Source organism: Abramis brama, assembly GCF_963993115.1.
Source record: "Abramis brama genome assembly, chromosome: 19".
Lineage (NCBI taxonomy): Eukaryota > Metazoa > Chordata > Actinopteri > Cypriniformes > Leuciscidae > Abramis > Abramis brama.
Genome location: NC_139981.1, coordinates 26,452,354 through 26,479,709, shown reverse-complemented (window position 1 = coordinate 26,479,709; position 27,356 = coordinate 26,452,354). Strand labels below are relative to the sequence as shown.

The window sequence follows — 27,356 nt, the reverse complement described above, 5'->3', positions numbered from 1 at the left end:
AGCCCTAAACACAACAGGAAGTCAGCCATTTTGAACTTCCTCTCAGATTTTTGTGCAGTTTTTGCCATTTTCAGGCCTCATACTTTAACGAACTCCTCCTACAGTTTTAATCTGATCATCTTCAAATTTGGTGAGTGTAATCTTAAGGCCTTTGCGACGTTAAATTGCGAAGATCTTGAGTTTTCGTCGAAGGGCGGGTCCTCGGCGGCCTGACAAATTTCGATGTTTCGCCATGAAACAGGAAGTTGCTGTAACTCAGGCATGGAATGTCCAATCTGCCCCAAACTTCACACGTTTGATAAGAGTTCTGTCCTGAACACATGACCATGCTCATATTCAGTTATAGTCATAGCGCCACCTGCTGGCAACAGGAAGTGACATGTTTAACACTGTTATGGACTCCTAATAACATATAAAAAAGTGCCAGCAAGTGCTAAACATGCTAACAACATACTAGAAGCATGCTAAAACATGCTAGCAAACTCTTAGCTAAGTGCTAAAGCATGCTATTATTGCAATTAAATAGGAATTTGCTGTAACTCAGGCATGGAATGTCCAATCTGCCCCAAACTTCACACTTTTGATAAGCGTTCTGTCCTGAACACATCTACATGAGAATATTCAGTTATAGTAATAGCGCCACCTACTGGTAACAGGAAGTGTCATGTTTAACACGTTGATGCCATTCTAGCAACATGTTAAAAATGCCATTGACTTCTAAACATGCTAGAAACATGTTAAAACATGCTAGCAATACTTAGCTAAGTGCTAAAGCATGCTAATTCAATGAAACAGGATGTTGTTGTTACTCAAGAAGGCAATGTCCAATCTGCGGCAACCTTCACACTTTTAATAAACATTCTGTCCTGAACACATGACCATGCTCATATTCAGTTACAGTCATAGTGCCACCTGCTGGCAACAGGAAGTGACATGTTAAAGACTGTTGTGGACATATAAAAACATATAAAAAAGTGCCAGCAAGTGCTAAACATGCTAACAACATACTAGAAACATGCTAAAACATGCTAGCAAACACTTAGCTAAGTGCTAAAGCATGCTATTGCTGCAATTTAATAGGAATTTGCTGTAACACAGGCATGGAATGTCCAATCTGCCCCAAACTTCACACGTTTGATAAGAGTCATGGCCTGAACACATCTACATGAGAATATTCAGTTATAGTAATAGCGCCACCTGCTGTCAACAGGAAGTGACATGTTTAACAGTGTTGTGGTCTCCTAATAACATATAAAAAAGAGCCAGCAAGTGCTAAACAGGTTATCAACATACTAGAAACATGCTAGCAAACACTTAGCTAAGTGCTAAAGCATGCTATTACTGCAATTAAATAGGAATTTGCTGTAACTCAGGCACGGAATGTCCAATCTGCCCCAAACTTCACACGTTTGATAAGAATCATGGCCTGAACACATGTCTATGCTCAAATTCAGTTACAGTAATAGCGCCACCTACTGGCAACAGGAAGTGACATGTTTAACACGTTGATGCCGTTCTAGCAACATGTTAAAAATGCCATTGAGTTCTAAACATGCTAGAAACATGTTAAAACATGCTAGCAATACTTAGCTAAGTGCTAAAGCATGCTAATTCAATGAAACAGGACTTTGTTGTTACTCAAGAAGGCAATGTACAATCTACCCCAAACTTCACACGTTTGATAAGAGTTATCTCTTGAACACATGTCCATGCTCATATTTAGTTATAGTCATAGCGCCACCTGCTGGCAACAGGAAGTGACGTTTAACACTGTTCTTGACTCCTAATAACATATAAAAAAATGCCAGTAGGTGCTAAACATCCTACCAACATACTAGAGACATGCTAAAACATACTAGCAAACACTTAGCTAAGTGCTAAAGAATGATATTACTGCAATTAAATATGAATTTGCTGTAACTCAGGCATGGAATGTCCAATCTGCCCCAAACTTCACACTTTTGATAAGAATCATGGCCTGAACACATCTACATGAGAATGTTCAGTTATAGTAATAGCGCCACCTACTGGCAACAGGAAGTGACATGTTTAACACGTTGATGCCGTTCTAGCAACATGTTAAAAATGCCATTGAGTTCTAAACATGCTAGAAACATGTTAAAACATGCTAACAATGCTTAGCTAAGTGCTAAAGAATGTTAATTCAATGAAACATGACTTTGTTGTTACTCAAGAAGGCAATGTCCAATTTGCACCAAACTTCACACGTTTGATAAGAGTTCTGTCCTGAACACACATCCATGCTCATATTCAGTTATAGTCATAACGCCACCTACTGGCAACAGAAACTGACATGGTTAACACAGTAATGCAGTACTAACCACATAATTATTGTGTACTAAGCATGCTAGAAACAGACTAAACATGCTAGCAACACTTAGCTGAGTCATGAAGCATGCTATTATCACCATTATACAAAACATTTTGTAACTGACTTTGACATACTCTTACTATATATACCTCCTTAAATGTACATTTCCCAACCATGCTCTGTCTTCCTAAAGCCACCGAGTGTTGATGGCACGGGTGCGAGGGCCCTTTCATCGCTGCTTGCAGCTTTAATTATTATTATTATTATTATTTTGTCAACCTTTCGGGCACTTTTGGGGCTCTTAACATGCTCGAAAACTCTTGAAATTTTGCACACACGTCAGAACCCGCGGCCATCAGGGCCGGACTGAAGCTGGTACCCGGGCGTGGCAGGGGGGCTCGACAGCGCCCCCTGGAACGGGATCCGAACACGTGTCCATAAATCAAACACGCTTGCATGTAATAATATGAAACTCGGTACACATATAGATCTCATCCGGCCGAACAACTTTCGTGCTCTAAGTTTTACGCCAGCCAAACAGGAAGTTGGCTATTTAGCGTTGTTTGGAAACGCATGCTGTGGAATTTAATGTACTCCTCCTAGGGAATTCATCGATTCGCCTCCAAACTCGGTGTGCATGAAGTCAAGACATTGAGGATGCTAAATTGCGGACGGATTTTTGATATCTCGAACGGTTTGGCCGTGGCGAGGAAACAAATTTATGGCGAAAAAATGAAACAGGAAGTGTGTTATAACTTCTGCATACATTAACTGATCTTGATGAAACTTCAGCAGTGTGTTCGTTGTAAGAGGCCGATCGCACAGATGTGGCTATTGTGAGTCAAAGTTATAGCGCCACCAACAGGCAGCAGGAAGTACATCACTTTCAAAATGCTTTGAAATCAGTGTCTTATTTTTACCCGATTTGCTTCAAACTTTATGTGTACAATGTAGACACACGGCAGATGTAAACCTGTGAAAGGATTATTGATATCTTAGATACTGTTGCCGTGGCAACGCATCAAACTTTAATATTCTTTTTTGATGCTTTTGAGACTCTTAACATACTTGAAATTGCATGAAACTCAACAGACACATCACATTTATTAGCCAGTAGACATGTGCAAAGTTTCAGAAACGGGGGTGGTGGAATGGCTCAGTAGCGCCACCTTTAGTCAAAAATGGGGGTTTAGTTTTTCCTAGAATCACAAAACTTGGTATGTGTATTGTTCTCATCAAGACGGACAACTTTCTAATTTACATGAACCATCTCCGACCAACAGGAAGAGAGATATTTTGGTTTGAATGTGGATTTTCTGAAGAATTTTCTCTCCCTCTCTCTGTGTCTGTGTGTGTGTGAGGGGAGGGGGGGATTTGACTATTGCTTTTATATTGTTAATCAAGGTTTCAGGGGCTTTTGGGGTCCTTAACGTGCTCAAAAACTCTTGAAACTTTGCACACAGGTCAGAACCCACGGCCATCAGGGCCGGGCTGAAGCTGGTACCCGGGCGTGGCTGGGGGGCTCAACAGCGCCCCCTTGAACGGGGTTCTAAAACTTGATCCATATATCAAACACGCTCGCATGAATTAATATGAAACTCGGTACACATATAGATCTCATCGGGCCGAACAACTTTACCCCGGTCAAGTTTTACGCCAGCCCAACAGGAAGTCGGCTATTATGGGTTGTTTGGAAAACGCTTGCTGTGGAATGTGAAATACTCCTCCTAGAAAATTCACCGTGTCCCCTTCAAACTCGGTGTGCATGTAGTCAAGACTTTGAGGATGCTAAATTGCGGACGGATTTTTGATATCTCGAACGGTTTGGCTGTGGCGAGGAATCGAATTTATGGCGAGAAAAGAGAAACACGGAAGTGGAATAACTTCTGCATACATTAACTGATCTTGATGAAACTTCAGCAGTGTGTTCATGGTAAGAGGCCGATCAGATGGATGTAGCTATTGTGAGTCAAAGTTATAGCGCCACCAACTGGCAGCAGGAAGTGTGTCACTTTCAACATGCTTTTGACAAAAGTGGGGGGGTTACTTTTAACTACAGTAAAGAAAAAATAGTTTCTATATTGTTCTCATCAAGCCGGACAACTTTCTAATTTACATTCAATAGCTCTGGCCATCAGGAAGTCAGATATTTTGGTCTGAATGTGAATTTTTTTGCAAAATCAGCCTCTGAATTTTTAGCCACTCCTCTTAAACTATTTATTTTATTCGTACCAAACTTTTTCAACATGATGAAACTACATTAAATATGCTAAATTGTGAATGGATAAATATCTCAAACGGTTTTGCTATGGCGAGGGATTAAAGTAAAAATCTTCTAAAAATGTAATTATATACCATTTATTTCTATATAAAAGTATACAAATATCACAACTAAACCCATTTTATTCTGTTTTTGCAATTCAAGAAGAATGAAAAAGTTAAAAACAGGCTATTTAGTGCTATTTGGTTCAACAAAAAAGCAAACATAGGGCTATACTGCCCTCTTGTGTCCAAAAGGACATCAAAATAGTATATAAAACTTTTTACCAGGTAGGCCAATATTGTATTTAAATATACATTTATTAGGTATGTGTCTGAGGATATTTTCCCACCGGTTAATCGACGTGTGACACGAGTGGGTGCTTTTAAATCGCTAATATAATAGTGAAAGAAAAATAATAATAATGTTGCACACACAAATCACACACATGTGGGAAAGAATGATGCTTTTAAACAACACTAAACCGCCATTAGGTGTCGCCAGGCATCCATCTTAATAAGCGAGTCATTGATTCATTCGTTCAAACGATTCGTTCGAATGAGTCGATCATGATTAAGACAGATGTTTATGGATTGATCATTCAATCTTTGAGTCAACCGATTCGTTAAAAATGCTGAATCGTTCAGTTATGAGAAAACACGTGATGCGTGATGGTTCTGCCGTGATCTTTGTTTAACTATTTTCGCTGCTGAAACAGAACAAAAACAGTCAACATTGCATCTAAAATGTAAGTGACTTAATTGTAACTGTTTATTAACCTGTTGTATGAAATCTAGGGGTGGGAGAAAAAATTGATTCTTAGATGCATCGCGATGCGGACGTGGACGATTCTGAATCGATTCACAAATGTCAAAAAATCGATTCTCTAAAAAAATATTTTTCTAATAACGTAATATTGACGGAAGGCAAAAGGCGGAACTCTAAGCGGACGTGCGTGCAGTCTGTGGCGCGCACATAACAGAGAAGTTTCTTCTGCTCACCAAGGCTGCATTTATTTGATTAAAAATACAAACAAAAACAGTAATATTGTAAAATAGTATTCCAATTTAAAACAGCTGCTTTCTATTTTAATATATTTTAAACTGTTATTTATTCCTGTGATCAAAGCTGAGTTTTCAGCATCATTACTCCAGTCGTCACTGTCACATGATCCTTCAGAAATTATTCTAATATGATGATTGATACTCAAGAAACATTCATTATTATTTTAAATGTCGAAAACAGTTGTGTACAGTCTTTGATGAATAGAAAGTTCAAAAGAACAGCATTTATCTGAAATCTAAAGCTTTTGTAACGTTAAACACTACCGCTCAAAAGTTTGTGGTTAGTAATAATTAAAATTTTATTTTTGGGGGAAAGAAATAAAATAAATCAGTACTTTTATTTATGAAGGATGAGTTAAACTGATCAACAGTTACAGTAAAGACATTTATAATGTTAAAAATATATATATTTGAAATATATGCTGTTCTTTTGAACTTTACATTCATCAAAGCATTTTGAAAAAAAAAAAATCTGTACACAACTGTTTTCAACATTGAAAATAATAATGAATATTTATTGAGCATCAATCATCATATTAGTATGATTTCTGAAGGATCATGTGACACTGAAGACTGGAGTAATGATGCTGAAAACTCAACTTTGATCACAGAAATGAATTACTATGTAAAATATTTTAAAATTGAAAACAGCTGTTTTAAATTGGAATAATATTTCACAATATTACTGTTTTTGTTTGTATTTTTAATCAATAAATGCAGCCTTGGTGAGCAGAAGAGACTTCTCCTAAAAACATTAAAAATCTTACTGACCCCAAACTTTTGAACAATAATATATATATATATATATATATATATATATATATATATATATATATATATATATATATATATATACATACATATATATGTATGTGTGTGTATGTATGTATGTGTATATATATATATATATATATATATATATATATATATATATATATATATATATATATATATATATATATATATATAAATATAGCTGCGAGCAGCGATGGAGGGCCAAAGCCGGCGGTACCGCCACCCCGGTGCCTTTAGGTAACTAAAGGCACCGGGGTTGCGGTGCCACCGGCTTGGGCCCGTAATCGCTGCTCGCAGCTATATTTTATTATTATTATTATTATTATTGTTGTTCAAGGTTTCGGGGGCTTTTGGGGCCCTTAACGTGCTCAAAAACTCATGAAACTTTGCACACAGGTCAGAAGCTGCGGCCATTAGGGCCGGGCTGAAGATGGTACCTGGGCGTGGCAGGGGGGCTCGACAGCGCCCCCTTGAATGGGGTCCGAGTGCGGTCCGAAAACTTGGTCCATATACCAAACACGCTTGCATGAATTAATATGAAACTCGGTACACATATAGATCTTATCGGGTCGAACAACTTTCGTGCTCTAAGTTTTACGTCAGCCCAACAGGAAGTCGGCTATTATGGGTTGTTTGGAAAACGCATGCTGTGGAATTTGATGTACTCCTCCTAGGAAATTCATCCATTCGCCTCCAAACTCGGTGTGCATGAAGTCAAGACATTGAGGATGCTAAATTGCGGACGGATTTTTGATATCTCGAACGGTTTGGTCGTGGCGAGGAAACAAATTTATGGCGAGAAAAGAGAAACACAAAGTGTTATAACTTCTGCATACATTAACTGATCTTGATGAAACTTCAGCAGTATGTTCGTTGCAAGAGGCCGATCAGATGGATGTAACTATTGTTAATCAAAGTTATAGCACCACCAACTGGCAGCAGGAAGTGTCACTTTCAAAATGCTTTTGACAAAAGTGGGGGGGTTAGTTTTACCTACAGTTTAAAAAATCAATACGTATATTGGTCTCATCGAGCCGGACAACTTTCTAATTTACAGTCATTAGCTCCGAGCAACAGGAAGTCAGACATTTTGGTTTGAATGTGGATTTCTTTGCAAAATAAGTCTCTGATTTTTTACCCACTCCTCTTAAGTGGTTTATTTTATTCCCACCAAACTTTTTCAACATGATGAAAATACATTAAAGATGCTAAATTGTGAACAGATATATATTTTTGTTAAATAAATAAATAAATAAATATATATATATATATATATATATATATATATATATATATATATATATATATATATATATATATATTAGGCAAATTATAACTCGTGTTTACACAAAATTTGTTTAAAAACTTTTGTTTACACAAAAAGTACTGTCCCCCTTTACTTAACATTCACATAAATTGTAGCAGACCCAAACAAAGAAAAATAAAGTGGCATTTTGGGGTAATATGGAAATGACAGTTACCATGGTGAATACACAATACTAACAAGAACTGTTAATGAAACATGGAAACTGCTCCTGGTGAATAGAATGAAAATCATAGCTGCATTACTTTTATTTCGTGTAATTTACAACGTAACGGCGTTGCATGCTCGTAGTTTCTTTTGCACTTTATATACAGTGAGGCGATACACAGCGCGCCCCGCCGCATTTGCGCGTGCAATTGATGAGTGTGCGCTACGAGTACAGTATTGCGGCTGACAGGACAAGAAAGTCTGTTTTTCTGAGGTGAAAGACTTTATTTCAGCGTACACTTATGTCACTGCCTGGTAGTTCCTATTGTGCTGGGTTTTCTGAAGTAGTCATGATTCGCCTCTCATAACATAACATGCTCTAAACACGCACGCAGAGTGGAAAAGGAGGGGCGGTGGCCGGGGCGCGGGGAGCAGTGCAGAGAGCTCCGGGTCAGCAGCTTGCTTGGAGCAAGGATCACAGCACAAATTTGAACTATATTGAGATATGCGATATGGTCTAATTCCATATCACATTTAAAAATATATCGATATATGTTTTATATCGATATATCGCCCAGCCCTAGGTTGTCATATTCTGTTTGTTGTCTGCCTTTCGTTTCTAATTCAGTTTCTGTGTATAGAGTTCCTGTGCAAGGAATGCCCCAGGGTGCACATCCACTTCAACCGTGTGGACATAAGGGAAATTCCTGCAGAGCCCATCTTCTTCCGCAGGTGGCTACATGAAAGATTTGAAATCAAAGACAAGTGAGTATGCAAAATAGCCCCTAGTCCATCACAGTCACCAGCTACATAACTGAACACTTATTTATTTTGTTTATGGTATGTTGACAATCACTGATCACAGCAGGGTTCCCAATATCATGGAAAACTTGGAAAGGTCCTGGAAATTCATTGGTCAGAAAAAGTGTTTGGGAGGTTATTTTGAAACTGTAGTTTGCAAGAGTTACAGCTAAAAGCTACATATACAGATGGCATCATTGAAACGGCTATCTCTTCTGATTAGTTTACCCAGTCCATCGTCTGTACGGTCTAAATCCCTTCCACCTAAGTAATTAACATTTCTGTTGCATATTTCTTTCAAATATGTCTTATAACATGGATTGTCTGATAGTCCCAGTTTCTTATCAGTTAGTCTATAGCAGGGCTATTCAATTGGCGGCCCGCGGGCCAAATGCGGCCCGCCAATCATCTCCATGCGGCCCGACAGCACCAACCTCCCTCCTCCTCTTTTCCTGGCGGTGCGGCTAATTCAGTTTGATACTCGCTCCGATTGACCTGAGAAACGTTTTACGTGCGACTATTTCTGCAGTTATTATATGTGTCCCGAATTTATGTCGACTGAACCAGCGATAGGCTACCAATCATTCGTGAATGAATCATTATTTTGGTTCGATTCTAAACGCGCTTGCATAACGGTCTAAAACTATTCGGATTAATTCGGACCGCTCCGTCACTGAATCATCTGAAGTGGTTTCTCGTTCAGTACAGTATAACAACAAATAGCGCTGTTTTCAGTTGTTTCACTAGTTGTTTCAACACGGCCCAGCACGGAGTTGCGTTTACTCCCGGTCCCGGACACTATATTATTAAACACCGTTGCGAAAACCAGTGGGAAGCGTTTCAGTTCGACAGAAACCTCTCTGTTACAAACCACAAATCACTCGATGGTTTAACTAGTATTAAATCGGATGAAACAGCCTCAACATTCCCAACAAGACTGATGAGGAAAGCAGGAGAAACATTGTGGCATGAACGAAATTAGAAGACTTTAAATCCCCTATTCACCCTTACAAACATTTATCATGAATGTACTGTAGTAATTTACCATGGTTGGGCAGAAATGTGCAATATTTATATTGAATACTATGTAGTAATAAATAAATATAGTAAATATATATATATATACTATAATATTATATAGTATAATAGTAAATATAGTGATTTATATTGCAATAGTTTTATTAGGTGGATAGAGGAATATATAATTAATGCTTGTTATGAAATTATGTCAGTTTCTTTGTAAAGGTGCCTATAGTCTTTAACTTGTTTAGGCATTTTTTATACATTGGGAGTGAGTAGCCTGTGGTTAACAAGTCTCACTGTCAGAATATTTTCATTTAAGCATAACAATTATAAATAAAATAATTATTATTTCTCACCAACAGCTATAAGTTTGTATAAATAATTTATTTGTTCCAAGGAAAATAGTTGTACACAGCTGTAAATTATCAAGTTTTTTTTATTTATTATGGTTTTATATATTTGCATAGGCTACTGTTGGGTACCACATTTCCAAGTAAATACCACACTTTTTTAGGGTTACTTTAACTTATTTATTGAAACTGTTATGTTTCAATAAATAAGATAAACCCCCAAACCAACCCACCGGCCCACTTCAACTTTTCGATTTGATAATGCGGCCCTCGAATGAAACTAATTGAATAGCCCTGGTCTATAGTGACTATCCTTAATCAAGTTGGCCCGTTAGTCACTTGGGTCTGCTGTGGGGTTAGACACTTCCTTTGTCTTAAAAATTCATTGTCCACCAAGGCCTCGTTTATACTGTCAGTGAAATGTGACCCAATTCCGATTTTTCGCTCACATGTGACACAGATCGGATGTGTCCTATGACAGTGTAAACAGGAAAAAAACGCATGCATTCGGATATTTCCAGATCGGTTTCAGGCCTCATTCATATGTGGAAATAAATCAGATATAAATCAGATATGTGCCAATGCGACTGTCATGTAAACAGGCAGATCGGATTTTCTGAGGCATTAGGCTATCTCCGCGGTTTAATGACAAGAGCAACTCCGACGCGCATCTGCAAAATCATATATCGCAGATATATCGCAAAGCTTGCATCAAGCATATTTCACGTTTGTCCATCTGTGCAAGAACCCACTTTAAGCATGCGCAATGTTTCAGATAGTATGGCAAGTGTAAACACATGAATCGGATATGGGTCACAATTGAAAGAACGTGTAAACGGACGATCGAAAAAATCAGATAAAGGTAACAAATCAGAATTGGGCATCAAGACCTGCAGTTTAAATGAGGCCCAAGTTGCATATGCTTTTCTTGTTGTTTATTATAAACTTGATTACAGAAAATAAACGGATGTAAACTGAGAAAAGGTCATGCAAACTTAATGAAATCAAAACAACTTTTGCTGGCAAACAAACAAGGCAAGGTCTAAAGACCGTGTGCTCCCAGCAGGCCACACTCCTACAAGCCACGCTTAGGCCTTTAAGCTTCTCCTGTCCTGCAGAGGGTGCACTTCTCAAGAAAACAAAGATTAACACAATTTTCCTTCAAATAAGGCAAATAAATGGCTCCTACATAGTCCACAAAAACAATGTACTGGAAAAAAAAGAAATTGTTTATAGAGGCTTTGTGTGTCAGATCCAGTGTCATATTTACGCTCCTTTAAAACTGCAGAGAAACGCTTACAGGAATGGGAAAGAAGGTTCAATAGAACTTTATTAATCTGTATTGTGCAATACTGTACATCAAGTTCAGTAAAAAAAAAAAAAAAAAAGGCTTACCTTTGCAAGTTAATAGCACATTACACTGTGTATCATGTCATTACTAAATGCACCCAAATTGTCAAGAAAAGCTTACCCAAATTGGGCAGAGTCAAGTCACCTTTACTTATGTAGCACTTTATAAAATGCCGAAAGTTTCAAAGGAGCTTTACAATGATAACAGAAATTATGCATTTTGGCTGTGGTTCAGCTGAAGTCAGTTCAGAGTTGATTCAGTTCTGTTGTAAAGATCTTCAATTATTAAATTAGTTCATTTCATCTATAAAGCAGTTCTGCAAAAAATTGTCATCGTCCAGCTCAGTTCAGTTCTTATACAACCGCGTCAGATCAGTAATATTGTTGAATATTAAGTGTCCCTGTGGTAGATTTTCCCCTACGCACCTGACTTAAGTTTACGTGGGGCGTCTACAGTCGACCCTTTATAAAATTATACTCTGGTGAATTCACATCTGACCGTATTGGTTGACGCTTAAGAGTTAGCTATTCTGACCGCATAAAATGCCTAAGAATTATAGTTACCTGACCGCAATCTAACCCTGCCTAAGAGTTTCACACTGAGTCGAACGACGTCTCGTTCCTTTTTGAACACTATCACTTGGGAATAAGGTCTCTAGTGTTCCACTAACCAGCATTAACTAGACAGACTCCAGACAATGCCTTCGAATGTGCTTTAATCACGGCCGGAGGATCTCAGACTAATTTCAGAGAGAATCCCATCAGCAAAAAGAATACAACAGTTTTTATAGAATAGGAGCATGGCAAAGGTGACATGATTCATTACATAATTTTCCTACAATATGATTGGTTCTTCAAATGCATAATTCAGCAAACCCTTCTGTTACTAGGTGTGTTACTTATATTACTGTGCGGAGGACCTAAACTCTACTGTAGTGTTTCTCAACAGTGGCGGTACCGGCGGTTCAGGTGTTCTTGGGGGGCTTTCACGAGTTTACATCAAAGATCCAGGCAAGACAAGATTAAACGTAATTACTTGCAAAATAATTGCCTGCCCTACATCATTCTAAAATCTGCCAGTTTAATGCGACATGTAAGCTATGTATTGTTTCTTTTGCAACGACTATTATTTTTCCAGTCATAGAATGACTAAAATCCAGTGCTGACAAGAATTAGCATTCACGTGCACAAAAATGTGTTTCGCACTGACAAACAATCCGATGGTGGCTAGAATCCAGCGCTGACTAGAATAACGCAGCAGAGGAATGTAAAGTTGACAGGCCATTAAAAAAGTATTGACTTAAGAACCACTTATATATTTTCAAAAAATCATGTTACCATTCACTCCGGTGACGAATTTTAAAATTAATTAAACTAAATTCTATTTATAAGGTAAAACTCTTACATTTTTAGGCATTAACTAATGCCAATGCCTAATGCCAAAATGTTTTCTTTGTTCAAGTAATTTACTCTAAGGAGAAAATGACAATTTGGTGGATAATTTAATTATGTGATGTGACGGCGGAATTAATATACCTAAATGTGATTACAGAATATGAGCGTGAAACGCTGCTGGGATAGTTTCAAAATTAATAATACAGCAATAATTTAATTGTTCATGTGTTTATTCTTGTTAGAAGATTTTTGTTTTATTTTACTGATTATGAACAAAATCAATCATGACAAACCAAATGAATTTTAGTTGTATTAATTATACCATCGATGAATACCTGATACCAAGGTATTTAGGCCTATAATTATAACATAATTTTTCAGGAAAAATCATGATTGTAATTTTTTTTTTTAGAAAGTAAGGTTAATGTGAGCAGCATCTTGCAATACTCTCCTAAATGCCCGTGCAAATTCGTTATTTCAAATGTAGGCGCGCTCATAATAGAAGCAACACGGTCACGACACGCATGTATTGTGGCGAGCTCGTTTTTCCAGGTGTGCCTATGCCACGGCAAGATGAAAACATCTCAACTTTTCAGAATGTCGCAAGCTCACCGTGGGTCATGTGATGATAACCAACCGATCAGCTTCGACCTTTCCATAACAACATCGAAATCTTGGCCGAACAGCTGATCATAGCTGTACAGTTGTAAGTCATTTATAAGTGGTTAGTTAATGATGAACTAATCATTTACAAAACATGACTATGCATTCATAAATGATTAATAAGTGATATGTTCATTATTTTATGTATGTTTTGTAGATTCAGTTATAAGTCATTTACATTTGATTAGTTAAAGTGTAGGTGTATAAAGTGTTATAGTGTTATAGTGTTTCTCAACAGTGTATAAAGTGTAAAGTGTATAAAGTGTTTTATAACAATCCTAGTGTAGGTAGGATTGTTATAAAAAACTTTTTTCCAAATTTGTTTAAACTTTTTATATATATCAATGCATAGTTAAAATGTAAGTACTCTGATAAAAAAGAGTATAAAAATCGAGTGACTCTAGACCGTTTAATCTGTATTAAACACAGCTCATTATTTCCATTCGGGACGAAACAAAGGATTGGCTTAGGCGACTGTCACTCTCTCGCAACCATGGCAACCACCCTTTTGCCACACAGGATCTGCCCATATGCGCGCGCACCCGTTTGATTTGAGGAATTCAAGAGGCACGGAACCTAGGAATAGCAAAACAATGGCAGAGAAAGAGCAATCAAAAATTCACATTACCGGCATATGCAGTTAGCGAAGGCAAACAAGGCAAAAAAGGAAGACAGTACTAGAAAAGGTAATGAACAAAAAGTCTTTGAATAAAACGCGTCAATATCCTCGGACCCTAGTTGCACGGCCTCTTGCACGACCTCCTCTGCTTCGCCCTCGACCCCGGACCTGTCCTCGAGCTGACGATGCGGTACTTGTCTCTGGAGTGTAGTCCTCATCAGAGTCAACAATGCTTTCATCATGGAAACTCTTACATGCAGAACACCATATATGTTATGAATCTTACACGAAATTCATCTTCATCACAGTGTAAATGATGGTAATGGAAAAACGTGTATCATGCAACCTGTTTTTAGCTTTGCCTTATAGATAACTAGCTCGTTAGCGAATCAAAAAATATATATTTTAAACTTTACCAATATCAATATGCTAGCTTGATAGTGAGTACTAAAATACATCTTATTTGTTTATCTTCATAATGATAAAGTTAGATTTTTTTTATTACATGTGATTCTGGCATGATGTCACTACATGCACTGCGCTCCTTCCTCTCCGCTCGTCTCAGGTAAATAATGCGTCTTCAGCTCAGCGGTCGGCGTCGCGCGTTCATGTGTTTTGGGGGCGTGGCTTTGGAAGGAGCCCAGAAGGGAGGGGGTGGAGTGAATGGAAATAATGAGCTGTCTTTAAAACGGTCGTGAGAGGTCTACAGACACTCGATTTTTATACTTTCTTTTTCAGAGTACTTACATTTTAATTATGTTTTGATATATAAATAAAGTTTAAACAAATTTGGAAAAAAAGTTTTTTATAAAAATCCTACCTACAATACCTTTAATGATTCACTAATCATTTACAAAACATGACTATGCGTTTCATAAATGTTTAATAAATTGTTACAATTTTTTGTATGTTTTGCTCATATCAGGTGGTTAAAGACTCCATGTGTTTCAGAGAAGACAGCTGTCTATACCCTCACCAGTCAGCACTTACACTGCAGTACACACTACAGTGTTCAACACCTGTTATAGATGATGTGTAAACGCACGAATAAATCATTTACAACACTTTCTGCATCCCCTAATCTAAAGTGTAAACTATTCATCACTTGTAAATGTGTTACATATCATTCGTAGATTACCACTTCAAGAATCAATAAGGCATAAGATCAACGAATCTTATCTACGAATGATGTGTAACACATTTACAAGTGATGAATAGTTTACACTTTAGATTAGGGGATGCAGAAAGTGTTGTAAATGATTTATTCATGCGTTTACACATCATTGTGTTGAACATTGTTACTTACCTGTTACAAATTATCTGTACGTGTATACAAGGCATTTACAACACTTTCTGCACCCTTTAATTGCTACATGCATACAAAAAAAAACAACATAATTTATTAAACATTTGTGAAACACATATTCATGTTTTGTAAATGATTAGTTAATCATTAACTAATCAATTGTAAATGACGTATAACTGAATCTACAAAACATACATACAATAATTAACATATCACTTATTAATCATTTATGAACGCATAGTCATGTTTCATAAATAATTAATAATTTACTAATCACTTTTAAATTACTTGTAATGGAATTTACAAAACATGCATAAAATGTTAGTATATCACTTGCTAATCATTTATGAACGTTTTGTAAATGATTAGTTCATCATTAACTAACCACTTATAAATGACTTACAACTGAACGTTATTATAAAGTGTTACCGATACTTCCTGGTCATCATGGAGAGCGCAGTTCATGGTTGCATAGGAATGACAGATATCACGGGAGCACATATGGAGTACCGCAAGGAAGTGATTTGGCAAGTCAACTGTAAGGTTACATTTGCCAGCATTTGTCCCAACATTGCAAAGAACCAACAGGAAAATAAATGTGTGCCTGTACTAGCAGCATACTTGTAGTAAATTAATACAAACTTCAGCATATTCTGAATCTCTAGCATTTAATAATAGACTTCTAACCAACATCCTCTTGTTATTTCCAATGAGCAATATAATCCTTCAGACAAAAAAAAACATTTTGTTGTAGCAAATTCACAAACAGTTTTCATTCAAAAATATATAATTATGTACCAGCAGCTCTCATACAAACATAATGCTTGTGGACTTATGCATATTCTGAATAATTAGTAACATACAAAGCCGCTCTTATTCACAACTAAATAATAAAGAGTTATGACTTGAAGTGTTTGCTGTATGCCACAATCAAAAACAGCTTATACAAAAAAAGTGAATGAACATCTGCAGAGAGCACAGTCAAAATGTAACTTTTTGTGACTGGCATTGCACATATTGCAGGGCAGTATAACGTATGTATAACAGATCGGTTTACAGTATATTGATGTGAAAACTAAACAATACAGAAAGCAGCTCTCATACAAAAAATACTAAATAGATAATGAAATTGCCAATTTTCCATACGTTAGCTTTTAACGAAGAGGGTGCCGTTCGAATTTGGCGCTCAGCCATCATGCGTCTCTGTTATGTGCACGTCTCTGTTGTGCACGCCACAGACTGTCTGCGCACTGCACGTCCGCTTTAGAGTTCCGCCTTTTGCGTTCCGTCAATATTACGTTATTAGGAAAAAATATATATATATTTTTTAGAAAATCGATTTTTGACATTTGTGAATCGATTCAGAATCGTCCACGTCCGAATCGCGATGCATCTACGAATCGATTTTTTCCCCCACACCTAACAGGGGCCAATCAGATTTAAGCAGGGGCCAGGGCCTGTGGCCCTGCCTCTAGAACCGCCCCTGTGTTTATACATGTATGCTGAGCAGAGAAAGAGGGAGAGGAGCTGGGAGCAAGATAAACATTGAAGTATGTGCAATGTAACGTTCCACTGACGATGAAACTTCAAATGTGTACATAAAAAGTTGGCATATTCTTTACAAGGAAAGGAATGTTTTGACTGATGCAAATGTACCACAAATTTATACACCGAGGGATAGTTTCTTAATATGGAAAGTGGATTGTGCCATGTTTAAGCATGATGTATACGTTCCATTTTAAACATAAGCAACATGTTTTTCTACCTTACAAGGAAGTTGTAAATCCCTCAGTGGTGTATATAAGCTCAATCTTACTGTACTGACTCAGAGAAACATAGAGGCATGAGGGGGTGAGGCTGGAGAAACACAGAGAAACCATTACAGCTGGCATGATGGGGTGAGGGAGTAGAGAAATGGGGAACAGAGAAATTTGGAATGAAGACCACCTCGCCTGTAGCCTTATTCTTCTAAGCCTGTTTCTCTCGTATGTCTGACACATGTATAAAAATAATAAATTAGAAATCTCTTGGCAAAAGTAACTGGTGTAGCTTCTGTGATTCAACAATAATGGGAAAAGCATGATTTTCAAATCTACAAAACCAAACTTTTGTCTTCAGCTGACAAAGTTTAAATCCCTCCAAAAGTTTAAATTTAGTCGGTAGGTGGAGAGTAGGCTGTTTTTTGCGCTGTTCGACCAACCTGGTCGAATGTGCTTTCGACTACCTCTGGAAGTGTTCGAAAGTGGACAAGTTCAAAATGTTTTACACCGTTTACACCTGTATTTCATCGTCCACTTGTGATCTGATCGACCAAAATGTAACTTAATACCAGGTGTAAACAGGGCCTCAGATGCAACGTTTTCACTCGCTGCTACTACAAGCAGAATAAATTTTTTAAATAATAACATGAGTTGTGTTTCATGAGGAAAAACCCATTAAAAAACCCATTCATCGTAATAATTAGTCCACTTTTTTATGGTCTTAAAGTCTAATTTGGGTGTAGTCTACTTGGAATTATGAACTGAAGCGAGATCATATCAATGCCTTTACTGTCGTTATTACAGATCATTTAACGTCCTGCATCTTCAATGTAGGATATAGTTTTGGAAAAGCCCAACTAGTAAACAGTGTACAGGTTTAAGTAAAAATAGCACTTTAACTAATCAGAAATTATAGTCTATCCTCCACTTAATCAAGCCGCATGTTGCATCACGTTCTTACTCAGTTAAATTCAAGGCTTATTCCTCTCAGCCTGAGTTTATTCCAAAAAACATGAAAAGTATATAACCTGATGAAGCTAGTTGCTTAGTTTTATGGAGGTGATGTTTACATGTTCACATGGATCATTACCATAGCCGTGCTTCACGTATGATAATGAGCTCAGACTGTACCTCTTATTAGTTTCATATGGATTAAATTATCAGAAAATGATGTAGACATTTCAAGCTTTCTATAGACTTTTTTTTTTTCATGTCTGAGTTTCGGTTCATTTTTGTAACACGTTTCAGTTTTTATTGTGAGTGTGTACAAATAAAAGTAGTCCTTTACAGTTTTGAATGATGTCTTATTCTTATCTCTATGAACAAAAATGACGGAGTATTTTAAGTTCTTTCCACTGTTATCAGGAAACAATGCTAGGATCGCTCTGACGCTGACCCGAGAAGTGTGCTGTTGTGCTCTATACGAGATGTATATTGACGAAATATATGCAACAGCCAAACAGTATGAAGAAACGTTATTGTAACTAATTTGCAGAGCATTACATCAGATGAACTCTTATTCTGCATGATGGGACAGACACAGTATCTCACCAAAACTCTTTCTGCACAAATCACATAAATATATCATGGCTATATCATTACTACTTTTATTTTTATTTTTTGTTAAATCATAGGAACGAATTAATACTAACAAAAAAAGGAAGGAATGTTTTAATCAACAGTATAATCCTCGTATCATTCTTTCTTTTAATTTAATATTGAAAGCAGAAAAATTTGAAAACAGCACCTGTTTCATTTAAAAAAATAAAAATTAAAAAAAAGCAACAATTCAGCTTATGCTTTTTATGTTGATTGTGGAAAAAATAAACTTTAATAATAATGATGTCTTTTATAAGCTTTTTATTCTTGCAAGAAGGTCAATCAAACATACAGAGCTCTGTAAGAAAGACAGAGAGGGTACATTCAAACATTTTAGAAGCTTCTTATCCCCTTCCCTGATGTTACGAACTGCGCGGAGACACGAAGGGTTAGATCCAAATGCAGCTTTATTTGAGGGCAATCCAGAGGCGTAATCCAATGAACAGGCAAGGGTCATACACAGATAGGCAGTCCAAACAAAGAAACAAACAAACAAACAAAACAGGCAGGGACCAGAGGCAAGAGAGTAATCCAGGGAACAGGGCAAGATATCCAAAAACCAAGAGACATGAAACCAGGGAAAATGCTCGGAATTGCAGACTAACAGTACAACAAGACTTCGCGGTGAGTGAACGAATGAACATGTCATAAATAGACAAACTAACAGGATAAGACACAGGTGAATGCAATCAGAGAATTAGGTACAGGTGAATGTGATCAGTGATGAGTCCAGGCAGTGAGTTATGGGAAATGTAGTTTGTGAGTGATACATGATAGTCTGGTGTGGAGTGCCCTCTGGAGGCTTTCAAGGGCACTCCAGCTGGTTATCGTTACATAGCCCCCCCTTTAAGGAGCGGATTCCAGACGCTCCTAAACTGTCCAGGAGGGAGGTGGAGCGGAGGTGGACCTGGGGGCGGGATGGAGGGCCAGGCCCGTGGAGCGGCAGAGGACCTGGATACTGCAGCAGGATGGGAGGCCAGGGCGGATCAGGCTGTGCAGGCGACCAGGGCGGATCAGGCTGTGCAGGCGACCAGGGCGGATCAGGCTGTGCAGGCGACCAGGGCGGAGCAGGCTGTGCAGGCGACCAGGGCGGAGCAGGCTGTGCAGGCGACCAGGGCGGAGCAGGCTGTGCAGGCGACCAGGGCGGAGCAGGCTGTGCAGGCGACCAGGGCGGAGCAGGCTGTGCAGGCGACCAGGGCGGAGCAGGCTGTGCAGGCGACCAGGGCGGAGACAACCCTTCAGGCGGCCAGGGAGGAGAGGAACCTTCAGGCGGCCAGGGAGGAGACGACCATTCAGGCGGCCAGGGAGGAGACGAACCTTCAGGCGGCCAGGGCATAGACGACCATTCAGGTGGCCTGGGCGGAGACTTTCCCTCGGGCGGCCAGGGCGGAGTCAACAGTCCATCGGACGACCAAGGCAGAGACAACAGTTCATCGGGCGGCCAGAGCGGAGACTTTCCCTCGGGCAGCCACGGCGGTGAAGACCCCTCGGGCGGCCACGGCGGTGAAGACCCCTCGGGCGACCACGGCGGTGAAGACCCCTCGGGCGACCACGGCGGAGGAACTGGAACAGACACCAACGGCTCAGGAACTGGAACTGGCACCACCGGAACTGGCACTGGAACCGGCACCACCGACTCAGGTTCAGGAACAGACACAGACACTGGCTCTGGCTCAGGAACTGGAACAGACACAGACAAAGGCAATGGCTCTGGCTCAGGAACTGGAACAGACACCGGCTCAGGACCAGACACCGGCTCAGCGGAGACCATCTTGTCCGGAGACACTGGTTCGGCGGTGGCCATCTTGTCCGAAGACACAGGCGTGGTTTCGGCCATCTTGTCCGAAGACACAGGCGTGGAGTCGGCCATCTTGTCCGAAGACACAGGCGTGGAGTCGGCCATCTTGTCCGAAGACACAGGCGTGGAGTCGGTCATCATGTCCAAAGACACAGGCATGGAGTCGGCCATCTTGTCCAAAGACACAGGCGTGGATTCGGCCATCTTGTCCGAAGACACAGGCGTGGAGTCGGCCATCTTGTCCGAAGACACAGGCGTGGAGTCGGCCATCTTGTCCAAAGACACAGGCGTGGATTCGGCCATCTTGTCCAAAGACACAGGCGTTGAAAGAGGAAGAGGAACAGATTCAAGCTCAGTATCCAGATCAGTTTCAGGCTCAGGAACAGATTCAGTCTCGGCGGGACGAGACACTTGACGGGCGGACGTGACGTGAAGCTCAGTCTCTGGATCGGCAGAAGTGACATGAAGCTCAGTCTCTGGATCGGCAGAAGTGACGTGAACAGTCTCTGGATCAGCAGAAGTGACGTGAAGCTCACTCTCTGGATCGGCAGAAGTGACGTGAACAGTCTCTGGATCAGCAGAAGCGACGTGAACAGTCTCTGGATCAGCAGAAGCGACGTGAACAGTCTCTGCATCAGCAGAAGCGACATGAACAGTCTCTGGATCAGCAGAAGCGACGTGAACAGTCTCTGGATCAGCAGAAGCAACGTGAACAGTCTCTGGATCAGCAGAAGCGACGTGAACAGTCTCTGGATCAGCAGAAGCGCACTCTGAGCTTGACGGGACCAGCGGCGGCGAGGGCTTTGAGCTGGGTAGGACCAGCGGCGAAGAGGACTCTGAGCTGGTTAGGACCAGCGATGAAGGCGGCTTTGAGCTGGACAGAACCAGCGGCGAAGAGGGCTCTGAGCTGGGCGGGACCAGCGGCGAAGAGGGCTCTGAGCTGGACGGGACCAGCAGTGAAGGCTTTGTGCTGGACGGGACCAGCAGTGAAGGCTCTGTGCTGGACGGGACCAGCGGTGAAGAGGGCTCTGTGCTGGATGGGACCAGCAGTGAAGAGGGCTCTGTGCTGGACGGGACCAGCGGTGAAGAGGGCTCTGTGCTGGACGGGACCAGCGGTGAAGACTCTAGCTTGGCGGGCATGTCGCTTGCTGTCTTGGCTTCGGCAGATCTGGCGTGAAGTGCAGGCTCGGCTGGACGGGGGTGCCACGGAAGGAAGTTCTCCAGACATCTGGAGAGTGCCTCTCTCCAATCCAGACCAGAGAGATCGGGGAGCTCCCTCGGGTCGACCTCCTTAGCTCCCAGCCGGTAACACAACTTAATTGCCTCGTCACCCAGAGAGCAAGAGGCAGCGAGAGGAACAAACCCCCAGGTGTACTGGAACAGATCGAGGCTATCCAGGGCCAAGGCCGCAATCTGTCCAGCGAACTCCCGGCTCATGCTGGGAAGATCAGGCGAGATCTGTACTGCTGGATTCCTGGAGGTCATAGCTGCTGGATCTGGGTGTGGCGAAGTCTTCTGTTACGAACTGCGCGGAGACACGAAGGGTTAGATCCAAATGCAGCTTTATTTGAGGGCAATCCAGAGGCGTAATCCAATGAACAGGCAAGGGTCATACACAGATAGGCAGTCCAAACAAAGAAACAAACAAACAAACAAACAAAACAGGCAGGGACCAGAGGCAAGAGAGTAATCCAGGGAACAGGGCAAGATATCCAAAAACCAAGAGACATGAAACCAGGGAAAATGCTCGGAATTGCAGACTAACAGTACAACAAGACTTCGCGGTGAGTGAACGAATGAACATGGTATAAATAGACAAACTAACAGGATAAGACACAGGTGAATGCAATCAGAGAATTAGGTACAGGTGAATGTGATCAGTGATGAGTCCAGGCAGTGAGTTATGGGAAATGTAGTTTGTGAGTGATACATGATAGTCTGGTGTGGAGTGCCCTCTGGAGGCTTTCAAGGGCACTCCAGCTGGTTATCGTTACACCTGATGTGTTAGGGCTTGGTTAAAACCGAAAAACAACTCCTTTGATGGTATTCAGGCATTGTCCACACTAATACGTTTTAGTTAAAAAATGCATCTTTTTCATTTCTGTTTTGGCCGTCCTTCCACACTGAGATGGCGTTTTTATTAACTAAAATGAAGCTTTTTAAAAATGTTTCAAAGTGGAAAAATCTGAAAACACAGTTTTCACGTTGTAGTATGTACTAAAATGCTAAAATGTTACTTTGTACACTCTTCATATCACAGTCCTGCAAAGATGATAGAAAATTTACTTGCATTTGCTTTCCTGCGGCAAAACACGAGAGCAGTTGCGTTTAGACCAAAAATATAAAGGTGACTGAGTGCGACCATCAGTGAATGGTAATATTTTGCTTAATAAAATGATCCCGCCAGAAGAATTGCGTGATTACTTTATTCCTTCCATTTTTCCGATGTTGATCCAACTTGAGCATTAAAAAGGCTGCAGATAACTGTTCAAAGCTAAGCACAAAAATGTGATTATCACAGATTAAGCTACGGTTTCCTTTATGAAAGACAAAAACATCTTTATATGGTTTGCTATGTTCAAAAACATCTTATATGTTTGGAAAATGTTGACCTTATAATCAATGTTCAGGGGTAGAAAATTAATAAACAGCTTAAATATTCTATCTCTACATGTGGGCAGGAATGAGATGCACTTTTCCGCTGATTGGTCAACCAAAGATCAAACCATGCCCGTCATCAGTTGTTCCTGAGTTGCGTGCAACAATAATTAATCTGCTACTACAGACATTAAATGTTATAATGCTATAATATTATTATTATTACTACTAGTAATTTTTAAATAGTTTTTTCTTTATTTAGAAATTAAAATGTCAAATTCCAGCCACCTGGTAGTGACTTGGTATTTTCAGTTGTGACTGGGTTGTATTTAACAAATAAAATGATCCTGCCAGAAGAATTGTGAGACATTGGCATTTTGGTTGGGTGTTTGGTGTTTTATGCCCCCAACGGCGCCTTCCAGGCAGCGAGGGGATGGGTAGGTTTAAGGTTGAGGGTAGGGTTAGCTGCCTCTAAGGAGCCATTGGGGGCTTAAAACACCATCGAGCTTTTGGTTGACTACCTACTGTACTTTAAAGTAGTACAGAAATATTTTAGGAGAGTGTGTTGGGATATTTCCTCAGTTTTATCATCTGTAAAACTGCTATTTTTGTCATGTTGTAATCTGCACAATGTTGCCGTTCATCACGCTACATTGCTGTTTGGTTTGGCGTACAAGAAATGCTAGACTTTTAAAATAAGTCATGTCACTCCCGTTAATCTAGTTGCATCAAAGTAAATGTTCAAAGCATGTGTTACTAATGTGTTACTCTCTCTGTTTAGGCTTCTTACCACTTTCTATGAGTCTGAAGACCCTGAGAAAAAGTGCAGGTTCCCTGGAGAAGGTCGAAAGTCACCTCTTAGTCTTACAAAGACATTGCCTTCTCTGCTGATTTTGGGTGGTCTCACTTTACCAATGCTGTTAACAGAGTCAGGTAGAAAACTCTATCTCAATACCTGGCTCTATGGGACACTGATTGGATGGGTGTGGGTAAAAGTAAGTCCATAAGGTAGCCATATATAAAAATAAAAATAAACGTCCATCCTAACTGCCCATATCAACACAGACACTTTTAGGTTTCATCGCTGGATAATATTCTTTATTTCTCATCAGTTACTTTTTTTCTCTTAGAGTACCAGTAACCAAGAGGCTTATTTACTGTTTGTCATTTGTTTTTTTACACTCCTAACTTTCAAGTTAAACTGTACGTTGTCTACACTGCAAACAAGCAATGAGATGCAAAAAAACGAAAACATTCCAGTTGTCAACATACTTGCAGCACTGTGGACAGATGTTTAAATTTAAAATGAGAATGTTTCAGTTTTGTTGCATTGCATCATTCGCTTGCGATGTAGACCCAATGTGAAGGTTTCTGTTCCATCTGAGCTTAACTGTAATCTGAAATGCACAAATAGATAACAGAGATAACATTTTGTATTAAGGTTGGGTAGCAGTTTTGAAACTTTTTTTGTCATTTAACCATTTTAAATTTTCAGTATGGAAGACTTTTTTTTTTCTTTTCTTTTTTTTTTTGTGGTTCTGAATATTATGAATGGTTTATAATGACAGTTGTTTACAGAGTCTGTTTTTCACCTTTCTTGATGTTCTTGAGAACTTTGAGTATTTTATTATTTTGTGCTGATTTTGATTGTACTTAATGCATTTATTTATGCGTTGGGTTTTGGTTGTATGTGTTTCACATCAGTTATCTTTCTATTTCATTTAAGATATCTAAAAAGTTTGTCAGATATGGGCTTTTTATTGTAATTGTTTGCACTATTGCTAAATATTTCAAAGATAGTTGCCAAACTTGCTGGTTGCAGGGGTATTAAATATAGTTCTGTCAAAAATTAAAATTCCAAACATGTCACTTTCTTTCTTTGAAGAGTCTCCACATAGCCCTTTTCAATGTTTTTTTCCATAATTTAATCAACAGCAATAATTTGGTCCACATGATGAGAAATCTGAGACATTTGTCAAGGAGTTTCACAGTTCAGTGGTTGATTTTAATATAAAAATTCAACAATTATATGACTGACCTAACCTTGCAAATTCCTTCAAATTGTATTTTAAAGCTTGGTGATTTTATTAGTAGCAGCATATTTAATTTAAAGGACAAGTTCAGTATTTTACACTTAAAGCCCTGTTTTCAGATCGTTTCTGATGAAATAGAACAGTTAAGATTGAAATTTGGACACATGCTGCTGGCCCGAGAATTTTCGGTTTCTGTGGTAGCAGAACCCCCCCACCCCCACCTCCACCTCCACAATGGCTGCATAGGTGCACTGGAACAATCCTTCCTAAAACGCATTAAACTTTCGTTTACAAAGACGTGAAACTCACCGAGTGGTCAGGGGTGTTCACTGATATGCTCACACAAAAATCGCTGCAAAAGATGCTTTCCAACAGGTGTTTTACCATTCGTTGTAAAACTGTGGACCTATTTTTCCAAATGCCTCACACCCGTACATTCTTCCGTTGAGAGCTTGAATAATAGACACTCCAGCCCACAAACAACCCCATTTCCGTTTCCGGCGGCGGAGTAATACCGTACCTCACAGCACATCCAATACAAGTCAATGGAGTTGGACAAAAACTACGATAAAACCTGTTGGAAAGCAACAACCCTGACCACTCGGTGAGTTTCACGTCTTTGTAAACGAAAGTTTAATACGTTTTAGGAAGGATTGTTCCAGTGCACCTATGCAACCATTGTGGAGGTGGGGGGGTGCTACCACAGAAACCGGAAATTCTCGGGCCAGCAGCATGTGTCCAAATTTCAATCTTAACCGTTCTATTTCATCAGAAACGATCTGAAACCAGGGCTTTAAGTGTAAAATATCGAACTTGTCCTTTAAGTGAAATACTATTGATTTGACTATTTTACAATACCTAAAAGAAAAAGAAAAAAAGGTGCTACTAAAGCTTTTTAGTTATAGTGGACCATATGTTTTGCCAGAGCTTTAACAGGACTTCCCCTACTGAAAGCCTTTGAGTCCCTTTAGATCTAAAGATCTAAAAATGTAGGCTCCCACATTAAAAAGATTTATTGACTTGCTGCTGATTGCACTTACCCATAGTTCATAATGTGATTATCATTGAAGTCCATAATCTACAAATATTTTAATGGGAAATGAACTTGAATCATTGGAGAGTATGGGAATCTTACTTAGTCAATAGCACAAATGCCTTCAGTATAAATGTATAATCCTAAACTTTAACCCGAGTGCTTGCTGACAAAACCCTAATCACAGCTGGGTTCCCACAATTACAGAGAAAAACAGAAAAACCTAGAAAAACAGAAAAAGTGTTGGGGAAGCTATTTTAAAACTGTAGTTTGCAAGGTTACATCTACAAGCCTACATATTTTAAAGTAGTTAAACTACAGTCAAACTACTCTTCCAAATCTTAGTGTATAAACATTTTTAAGCATCTACATTTAATCAGAGCCATATTTTTCAATAAAACAATCTCAGTTAGGGTGTTTCAAGATCTTACAAAACTTACAAAAAATGTATTGGTTATTTAGAAGAAAAAAATGGGTTATTTGGGAGGGGTTAAGCTAATATGTAGCTTGATGCCTTTGCCTAAACTAATGATTACCTAAAGGCACTTTTATTTTTTCATTCAATTTAGATACAGATTGGTTAATTCACGTTTACAGTAAAGGGTTAATTGCTTTCATAATTCTTGTCTTTCCTTTTCTGTCATTTTCCAAAAGTATGCACCATTATCTATAGATGTATCCAATGAGGTATTTTTACATTAGAAATTCTGTCTATTCATGTTAATCAACGTGTAAGCAGTGTTATGCTTGTCCTTGTTGTGTTGACAATGTTGTGCTGGGAATTTTAATTTGTGGTTCATATTTCTGTATTGTCAGATTGGTTTCAGATATGTTTGAAATTGAAAACATGGTGACCTATGGTGAAAAGTAATGGTTGGGCTTTCTTCCCATTAATGTTGGTCTGGTTTCAGTCAATAAATGGCTCAAGGCTTTTGTTGTTACCCCCACCCCCCACAACTGGACCGAAAACTGCACTGGCGTCTTTAATAAACTGATTCTTTTTTTCAAGCCCAAACCAATTAAGGCAAAGCCAACCCTGTATGGAGCTCATAATATGACAAAACGATTTGAATTTGAATTGTGTAAATTTGAATTATTTGCAAGTG

At 39.2% G+C, this 27,356-nt stretch overlaps 1 protein-coding gene across 1 annotated transcript in view; it reads left to right on the top strand.

Moving 5' to 3' along the window:
* The window catches only part of agpat5 (1-acylglycerol-3-phosphate O-acyltransferase 5 (lysophosphatidic acid acyltransferase, epsilon)), a 98,163-nt gene extending 71,704 nt beyond the window's left edge, over positions 1-26,459 (top strand). The window contains exons 7-9 of the mRNA XM_084093104.1: positions 8,564-8,687; positions 23,966-25,274; positions 25,946-26,459. Coding sequence (XP_083949230.1) covers positions 8,564-8,687; positions 23,966-24,191 — 350 coding nt within the window. The 3' untranslated portion in view covers positions 24,192-25,274; positions 25,946-26,459. The remainder of the gene's footprint in view (positions 1-8,563; positions 8,688-23,965; positions 25,275-25,945) is intronic.
* The last annotated feature ends 897 nt before the right edge of the window (positions 26,460-27,356 follow it).